At 39.7% G+C, this 9,435-nt stretch overlaps 1 protein-coding gene and 1 long non-coding RNA gene across 3 annotated transcripts; both read right to left on the bottom strand.

The window, feature by feature from the left end:
• Positions 1-1,138: 1,138 nt before the first annotated feature.
• Positions 1,139-3,637, bottom strand: LOC104963802 (mothers against decapentaplegic homolog 2-like). The gene is made up of 3 exons (XM_010792441.1): positions 3,394-3,637; positions 1,899-2,033; positions 1,139-1,230 (listed from the first exon to the last, which is right to left on the bottom strand). The coding sequence occupies exons 1-3, from the start codon at positions 3,635-3,637 to the stop codon at positions 1,142-1,144; spliced, it is 468 nt and encodes a 155-aa protein (XP_010790743.1). The 3' UTR covers positions 1,139-1,141.
• An 844-nt stretch (positions 3,638-4,481) lies between these two features.
• On the bottom strand, positions 4,482-7,931 carry LOC104963801 (uncharacterized). 2 transcript variants are annotated; one of them, XR_800351.1, is made up of 3 exons: positions 7,798-7,931; positions 5,764-5,838; positions 4,482-4,571 (listed from the first exon to the last, which is right to left on the bottom strand). It is a non-coding gene; the product is annotated as an uncharacterized lncRNA (long non-coding RNA). The 2 variants fall into 2 exon arrangements; XR_800352.1 differs by lacking the exon at positions 7,798-7,931 and adding an exon at positions 7,225-7,275.
• Positions 7,932-9,435: the final 1,504 nt, after the last annotated feature.

The raw sequence follows: 9,435 nt of genomic DNA, 5'->3' as shown, positions 1-9,435 counted from the left end.
GTGTGTGTGTGTGTGTGTGTGTGTGTGTGTGTGTGTGTGTGTGTGTGTGTGTGTGGGGAAAGGTCCATTGTTACAGCAAGAAACGAGCCAAAGACAGCTTAGTGTTACCTAAGAAGCATGCGTAGAAAAGATGTGAGACTGAATACTCACAGGAGAGTCTTTCTTTCAGCTCGGGGGTGGGGGCCATGTCCACGGCGCTCTTGCTGTGGCAGTTGAGCAGCGTGGGGTCGGCTCCGTGGCTCAGGAGCAGCGAACAGACCTCCACTCTGTTCTTCGAGGCCGCCTCGTGGAGAGGAGTGAACTGCCACAGGTCCATCGCGTTCACACAGGCGCCGTGCTGCGGGCGGAACAGAACATTAGAGATTTATTTCCACACAAAATAAATAGATTTTCATTCCCTTACTTGGACCAACTCTGTCATTCTCTATATAAGAGGGTTTCCTCCTTCAGCCTAGCGCTCCTATGCACTTTGGATTTGACTGTTTTTGTGATTTCCTGTAACCTTGTGTATACATTCAATTCATCTGTATTTGTCTATTTATGTGTTGATAATTCAGGGTTCATACACTTTTTCACCAATGATTTTCAATGACTTTTCAATTACCTTTACCTAATTTCCCATGACCAAAACAATTACTCGCTCAGCGGTACCACTGAAAATGGTTTATTTTAACATGGAACAGGAAAATAAGGTCTGAAACATGTCGTGCCTCTCTAAAACAAATCAAATAGGCTTACTAGCTTCTACACGCTAAAGCAACTCAAATCTCTCACCAGCAAAACACCTCGTCAGTTAAATGCTAATTTACGTTTCATTACTATACAGTATTTATTATCATTATAGTATTACTATTTCTGCGATTAGATCAAATATAAATTATATTTGATGCAACTTCAGTTACATTTCCATGACTTTTCCAGGGCCTGGAATTAGCATTTTGAATTTCCATGACTTTTCCAGGTTTTTAATGACCGTAAGAACGCGGTCTATAACACCTGATACAGGTCTGTTGTGAATATCTTCCGCTGTTGATGCAGACTTATTCCTTTAAATTAAAATAAAGAAAATAAATTTGACTTCGACCCGGCTGAGGCAGACTCACGAGTGAAGTTGAAGGAAGAAGAAGAAGAAGGAGAGTTTCTACTCTAGAATACCTGTTTCCATACTTTGGTTCATCTGTTGATCGCTGGCCTCCCCATCCTCACTGATGTAGCCTGGAGGAGGCGTTTCTGTGGAGAGAAAGAGGGGGAATTCAAAAAAGAGCTGTGACGATATCATAATGTTTAACCTGCTCAAATAAAGGAAACATAGTTTTAGTAACCCAGTGGAAACTGCTCATATGGATCAAAAAGCTTGGACAGAATTGTTCCTGTATAAAAACCTTTTAAATAAATTCCTTTTAGTAATCAAGTATTCAGCTGACATAACAATATATATTTTCTTTGTAAAACTCCCATGATGCATTGCTGTAACCTGTCTGACCACCTGAGGCTGGTGCTATGAATTAAAAGATTTAACTTATTAGTATAATAACTAAAAGTGGTTTCCACTGTCTTCATATGTTTCTTCAAAAGTTAAATTATTATATTTCTTTCTAAATTTATTATTATTATATTATTGATTTAATGTATTACACATGTACACAGCACAGTACAAAAACAGTTACATGTATACACTCTGCAATTAACAAATCCTTGTAGTAGAAGCAGCAGTCACTATTATATATATTTTTTTTTTGGGTGATAAAAACATGACAAAAAAACAACTTTACATCGACAGACTATATACCATGTACTTCATTGCATACAAAAGCCTAGAATAAGTTCCTTTACCTTCAGGTTTAATTGAGTACATGATGTTAGCATCACTCAGAAGTAAATGTCAGAGGTGAACGGACCTGGTATATAGTTGTTTGGAGGTTCGATTCCTGCAGGGAAGTTTGTGTTCTCCGGTATGGAGTGAGTGTAATCGTCCAGAGGTGGCAGCTCTGGCAGGATCTCTGAGTGTCTTGGCACAAGAACAGGAGGCAGCACTGCAGGGGGTACACAACTAATGAGTCAAATACTAATCAGTTATACACTGTTACTAGGTTATAGTCCGGCGGTTTCATTATTGTGGTGAAAGCTTGACAAATGGGACTTTTAGCAGATTTTAAATATTGTATATCACTGAAACTCTGAAGGAGTAGTTCTACATTTTGAGGGGAAACATTTATTAGCTTGTTTAGCCGTGAGCTAGTGAAGATTGACACCATTATCATATCGTTTCCTTAAGATACTTCACAAGGCTTCAGTCAGCAAGCGTAGCATTGACGCTAACAAAGAGGCACTCAAGGCAAAGATACTCTACTCCCCAGTTTTCTAGTCTTTATGCTAAGCTAACTAACCGTCTGCTGGCTTACTGACACTAGAATTAATTAAATCGTATCATTTTAAGCTCCTAGAAATGACATATTAATCCTTTAGTGAAACAAAAAGGAAGACATCTGAACAAATTAGGAAGGAATTTGAACTGTCTTAGCATTCGTTTTTTAGCTTAGAGAATGTCAGTGAGAGGATTAGCAGATTTAAGATTTTAAAATCATAAAACAATCAGAAATCAAAATGGCAATTTGTCAACCAAATATTTTCAGTTATTAACAATTACCAAAAATCTGAAGGCTGTCAATTTCACAGATTAGAACATCAGGCTGGTCCACCTTAACCTAAAACACTACCTTAACCTTGTCTTATACCAACAATGTAAATAAATAAATGAAAATTAAATGCTTTTTGAAACGTCTAATGATAGAAATGTCTAAATTAAAATGGCAGGTAACAATAGAACACAACCCTTGCAGAAGACACTGAAATAGGAAGATATTTGTTATTTAATTTCATATTTCGTTCTTGTACATATCATATTCTATTTACATAGACTTCTTGCAATATGTTTTATTTTTGTATTGTATGATATTTGTTGCATTGCTGGAGGAGCTCAGGTCAGAAGAATTTCATTGCCATTACTACACTGTAGCTTTGAGCATATGAGAAATAAAACCTTTGAATTGAATTTGAGGTGTTGCTGCTCTGTAGCGGCTAAAAGCTTAGCATGGTTGCATCAACAAGTGAAAAACTCCACTGCATTTAAGACCAACAACATCCTCCTCCTCCATCCAAAACACTTTACCCGGATGTCATCACAAACAAAAGACTCTTAATTCCTAAAGAGATCAAATCAAAATGTGTGTTTTTAACCCAGTTTACTATTTCTTTACCGATAAATAATCCAGTAGAAATAGTATGACATTAATGTAAGTAGTCACATGATTGCTTGTAGCTTATGTGCATATGACCATCACACCTTTGAATTTGAATGATTTTTAATATTTTGAGCAACAAAAGTCCCCTCACCTGGGGTCTCCACCCTCTGGTAGTGGTACGGGTTGATGCAGACTTCATCCTTCTTGAGGTGGAAGGCGTACTCGCAGGCCTCGATGGCGCGAAGCTCGTGGTGACTGTGGAGGTCCGGCCACCGCCACAAACGACAGTAAATAACATGAGGAAGCCCCTTCCTGTGGGAAACCTGCAGGCGGCCATCCATGGTTCTGATTGGACGGCAAACAGGAAGTGGCGGTGAGATAGGCAGAGATGGCATAAGTACACACATCCTTTACTCAAGTAGAAGTACAGATACTCGTGTTTAAAAATACTCTGGTGAAAGTAGAAGTACTGACTAAACTTCTTTACTCAAGTAGAAGTACAGATACTCGTGTTTAAAAATACTCTGGTAAAAGTAGAAGTACTGACTAAACTTCTTTACTCAAGTCAAAGTAAAGAGGCTTTGAAATGTACTTCAGTAAAAAGTACCCATAACTAGCAGCTGTTTTAAAGAGTACCTGACCTCCCTTTATATTAATAGAACAATAATGTCATTGTTAGCTAATGAATGTTTCCATGCTGAACAACGGCAACATGACAACGTTTTCATTGGTCCCTCTTCTTTAGAGAAGACCAGGAAATGATGGATACACGGATCGTGTTCAAATCAATAGGCACGCAATGACTCTAAATAATAATGATCACGCCACCAAACACACATTCAGACTAAAGGAACCAGCCTGTTTGGAAAATGTGAGAAGTAGAAAGTACAGGTATTTGTGTTCAACATGTAAGAAGTAGAAAGTACAGGTATTTGAGTTCAACATGTGAGAAGTAGAAAGTACAGGTATTTGAGTTCAACATGTAAGAAGTAGAAAGTACAGGTATTTGAGTTCAACATGTAAGAAGTAGAAAGTACAGGTATTTGAGTTCAACATGTAAGAAGTAGAAAGTACAGGTATTTCGGTTCAACATGTAAGAAGTCAAAGTAAAAAGTCGTCAGAAAAATAAGAAGTGGAGTAAAGTACTGATACCAGAAACATGTACTGAACGAAGTATTTGTACTCCAATACTTCCCACCTCTGTGTGTGACGATTATATATATATAACATTTGTTTGTGTACCTCCAGCTCCAGCTCCTGCCTCTTCGGGTTGTGGACGAAAAAGCAGAAGCAATCCTCCCAAAGAGGCTCCTTGGTCTTATAGCGGATCTTTAGAGCAGACAGGAAGTCGTTTGTTAGTTAATCACGAGAGAGAGAAAAGGCTGATTAACAACAGGATCTATTAATGGCAGCTCTAACGACACACATGGGTATTTTCATTGGTTAAGTGCAGCTGAGTACATTTACTCCATGCTATGTTTGACAATATCAATGAAGGATATTTTGTAAAAACACAGAAGGGTTGTGGTCGCTTTGAGGCCGGATTCATGGTAGAGAAAAATTGTATAAATACACATTGATTAAATAAAAATAGCTATATTCGTTTGTACCAGATTCTTCCACATAGTAAGCTTCGGCATGGACTTCAGATTAATAAATCATGACTACAAATTATAATTATTTTATAAATTAGATTAGGGAAAACATATTTAAGTATAAATGCCTAAATAAATATAAGAATGATTTAATAAATACAAAAGTTAATAAATAAATAAAAATAATTAATTGATTAAGAAAAAAGGAAAACAATTAAATTAATTAATAAAAAATCATAACTTAATAATTAAATACACAAAGAAATGTAATGTGTTGCCAAGCATGGAGGGAAACACAATTAAGTATAAATGCATGAAAAAATAAATACATATATTCATAAATAAATAAAATAATCGATAAACGAATGAAAGATAAATAAAATAATGAATTAAGTGCGTGCAACATGTTTTTGAGCATAAATGAATAAATGCATGAAATAAGAAACTAATAAATACAGAATGAACTTGTTCTTGTTTGATGTGAACCGCCACCCACGAGAAATGACTTATTGAAGCAGCACAGAATCTCTCAAAGGGCCACTGCCAAAAAAAAGTTCTATTATTTCTTTTATGACATCTTTGCAGTGAAACTCGAGCATCAACAACGTATCGGTCACACAAAGCGCTCCTTCCTCTGAAAACGTCAATATCAGAGAAATATGTGGTAAGCTCTCAGCGTCAGTGCAGAAGCTCTCATGCCAGCCCTGTAAGGTATGTTGGAGTTTATAACACTCATTTTCTTGTAAGAATAATTCAATTCACCGTCTTCAAATACCACAGACGAAAAGTGTTATCATAGAAATCTGGAGGGAAGGACGGTTATAGAATAAGATGTGCTGCACTTCAATAAGTCTTTGCAACATGTATTCCTGCAAATAACCCGCTGTATTCAACCTTTAAAGGACAACTTGATATTGAAGCCTCACCTTGCTCTCCAGGGTTTTGTGTCCCACAGTGAATTGGACAAAAGGACTGGGCTCACTGCTACTCTTCTTTGCAGACTGTGAGAGAAGCAGAGGAGGAACTATGAGACAGAACGCACATCACATCTACAGCCAAACGTGAGCTTAGCAGTTAGCACACAGTGGTTTCATCAAGCAGGGCTGCAGGCAGACAAGGAGACTGCAGAGCTTTCTAATTATAGCATGCTGGGTTTTGTTCTGACTGCTTACAGAATAACAATATCTGCCAGACAGGAGCTTAACCTCTCTCTCTCTTACTTTCACTTGACGTCTTTCCCAGCAGTATTAGATTTAAGCTCCACATTGTACACTCAGACGGATTAACACAAGTCCTCTCTATGATATGCTACCACTAAAGCCCAGAAACATTTAAATACAGTTGTAAGGTGGCCAACAGGTGCAAAAGCCCTAAAACGTCCCAAAAAACCACAGGAGAAACGTGAACATGTGATAAAAACTACTGTGTTTATATATTCGTACTTCTAGAATCCGTCTAAGTTAACGCTCTCTTAAACAAACATGTGAGCCTATTTGACTAATTACTTCCATATATTGCCCTTGTGCTGGCGTGTCTGTAACCAGTGATGACACCTCATTTACATATCTTCTTTTAATTGGTGGAAGCAGACAAGCTGCACAATTTATTTATTTGTTGGTTGGCTTTTGGATCCAAATGTCAAAATTAGAGACGTCAACAATTGCAATATACGCAAATATTGTCTGAATCTTTGCTCTGAAAGACCTAAGGAAGGATTTGGGTAGGAAAGAAATCAAAACAGCTTCCAAGCATAGACGTAATTAAAGAACGCTGCACATTTTACAAAATGCACACACCAGGTTTATCTCAATTGGTGGAAAAAGAACCATACAGTTAGCCTAGCCACGTAGCTCTGCATTTAGGTCAACAAAGAGTGTGTCATTGGATGTATCTGTACTCCATGTTCCCTCTGAAACTAACACAATGAGTTCGCCGTGGACAGATGGGAGTGCCACTGCGTGTTTGTACCAGGAACTACTTAAAGGAAAGAACTGAATGAGCTGCACTGGACCGCTCTTTAAATCTAACAAACGTCCTGACTTCCTGCTCCATTATCAGATCCTTAAACTGGCTGTGCTGCTATTCAGGTTTGCCGTAACCTTTGACCTAATTCACTTCAAATGCAAAAAGAATCACGTGTAAGGACATCTGGATATGCACACAGTGGCCACAGTTTCAATACAGACAGTCGAGTGCAGTATTAGACGTTTGCATGCACGTTAGGAGAGATATACAACCCCACAACAAGGACACAAAACAATGCAATCATCCACCTTCATGCTTACGTTTAAAAAAGGACTGATAATCGTGACACCACATGACGCTGGACGGTGCACAGATGGGACTCAGGTGTGATCTGTGCATGCAAACCATGTTTCCCACGTTACCTTCAGCGCCTTAAAGACTGACACTTGCTTCAACCCGTCATAGGTGAAATCTGACAGGTTGCTCTTTCAGCCACGAGAGGGAGAAAATCACACCTGTAGTTAGTAAGATGGCAGTGCTAGGGCGTGGTTTGAGGGCATAGAGCCAGGAAAACATGTGGTAATATGAAGGATATGGGTGATCAGTAAAGAGCTGCTGCTGTGGACTCTGCAGGGAGCGAAGGATGAAAACAGAATGATGAGGGTGTCTCCTTGGGGAACCTTTTGGAGGAGCTACTTGTGGCTTTTCCAGCCTGCAGGCGCTCTGTATCTGTGCAGCGACATTAATAATTGGCTCGCAAATGCAGACAGAGATCCTGATGAGCTCTGCCAGCGGCTCTTTGTTCTGCAGATACTGTAAATCACAGCCTCGCACAAAACAGTATCTGACTACTTTAGAAGTGGAAGCTAGTGTTAATGGTTATCTGGCACTCGAACCGTGCAGCTAACACATGCTGAAAGATGCAGGTTTTGAAACTCTCAAACCCACGTCAGCGCACACCGCTAATGCTAACGCTAGCAGGATGCACAACTCACAAATATGGTTCTATACTCGGAGGTATTGCTCTCACAAAAGACTAGCCCCGACGCTCTCCTCTGACTTAAGTTCCCGCAGCCTAAGCTGCCCGAGAAGACGCTCTTTAGGTGGAGAGGAAGGAGGGTGGAGACAGAAGGGTGGAGTTATGAGATGGAGGGTTCTTCACAGGTAGCTTTAAAGACATTTGGTGCAATAGAGTGGTGTGGTGTTTGTGTAGGAAGACCTGGAAGTTAGCATCACAAGGACTCTTGCAACAAAAAGTCAGTGGGATTTCTCTGTGTGATCAGGGATTATTGCAGAAAATAATATCAATGTTTATGATACTTCACGTCACCACCGCTAAGCTAAAGGTGGCTAATGTTGGGCTATAAAGGAACTACAGCACGGTCACATGACTTCACGTCACCACCGCTAAGCTAAAGGAGGCTAATGTTGGGCTATAAAGGAACTACAGCACGGTCACATGACTTCACGTCACCACCGCTAAGCTAAAGGAGGCTAATGTTGGGCTATAAAGGAACTACAGCACGGTCACATGACTTCACGTCACCACCGCTAAGCTAAAGGTGGCTAATGTTGGGCTATAAAGGAACTACAGCACGGTCACATGACTTCACGTCCCCACCGCTAAGCTAAAGGTGGCTAATGTTGGGCTATAAAGGAACTACAGCACGGTCACATGACTTCACGTCACCACCGCTAAGCTAAAGGTGGCTAATGTTGGGCTATAAAGGAACTACAGCACGGTCACATGACTTCACGTCACCACCGCTAAGCTAAAGGAGGCTAATGTTGGGCTATAAAGGAACTACAGCACGGTCACATGACTTCACGTCACCACCGCTAAGCTAAAGGAGGCTAATGTTGGGCTATAAAGGAACTACAGCACGGTCACATGACTTCACGTCACCACCGCTAAGCTAAAGGTGGCTAATGTTGGGCTATAAAGGAACTACAGCACGGTCACATGACTTCACGTCACCACCGCTAAGTTATTTAAGACCTAAAACCAAAAACACATTCAGAAAACCATTGATTTTCCTGAAACTGTCATAGGTAGTATTTATCTAGCATATCACACTCGTTAAGACAGTTGTTCAGTGTGAAGGCCTCACACACTGCAGCATGAAGGGAACATGCCGAAATGAACGACTACTTTATATTTTATCTTGTACCCGTCGTAAAAGAGGCCTTGCCAGTCGTGTAAACTTTAATGCTCATGCAGATAAAAAATAATGAAGTGACAGAGAGAGGCAGTAAGACAGAGGACATGGAGGAGATGTTAAATAAGAGGTAACAAAGGAGAAAGTAGAACAAGAGGAAGGCGGATGAGTCGATTAGATGGCATGAAGCAAATGTTATTCTACAAATATTTCATTTTGCATTATCCCTATTGATTGAAATATACTTGTGGTAGACTCTCTGATGTTTAAACACAAAATAGACATGCACAAACCAAACAACAAACTGGGCAGCATTCAGATTTTACTTTAGAGTTTATATGTCAACGTCACGGCGCAAGATTTTTCGTAGACGAAAGTACAAAGAAATCCAAAGAAAGAGGACAAAGGTCTTCATCACCGCAGAGACTCGTGAGTTTTTGTCTCGTTGTGACCTTTGAAAGGTACTGCTGCCGC

This window comes from Notothenia coriiceps, unplaced genomic scaffold (genome assembly GCF_000735185.1).
Source record: "Notothenia coriiceps isolate Sejong01 unplaced genomic scaffold, NC01 NC01_scaffold00036404, whole genome shotgun sequence".
Classification (NCBI taxonomy): domain Eukaryota; kingdom Metazoa; phylum Chordata; class Actinopteri; order Perciformes; family Nototheniidae; genus Notothenia; species Notothenia coriiceps.
The sequence above is the reverse complement of the archived record's forward strand: the minus strand, read 5'-3'. Positions and strand labels throughout refer to the sequence as shown.

Bases quoted from the DNA above. Each gene is read 5' to 3' on its own strand.
- LOC104963802 (XM_010792441.1), bottom strand. From the start codon at position 3,637: ATGCCATCTCTGCCTATCTCACCGCCACTTCCTGTTTGCCGTCCAATC. The intron at 2,034-3,393 runs GTGAGGGGACTT...TACCCCCTGCAG, and splicing joins CCAGAGGGTGGAGACCCCAG to TGCTGCCTCCTGTTCTTGTG. The intron at 1,231-1,898 runs GTCCGTTCACCT...TTCTCTCCACAG, and splicing joins TCCAAACAACTATATACCAG to AAACGCCTCCTCCAGGCTAC.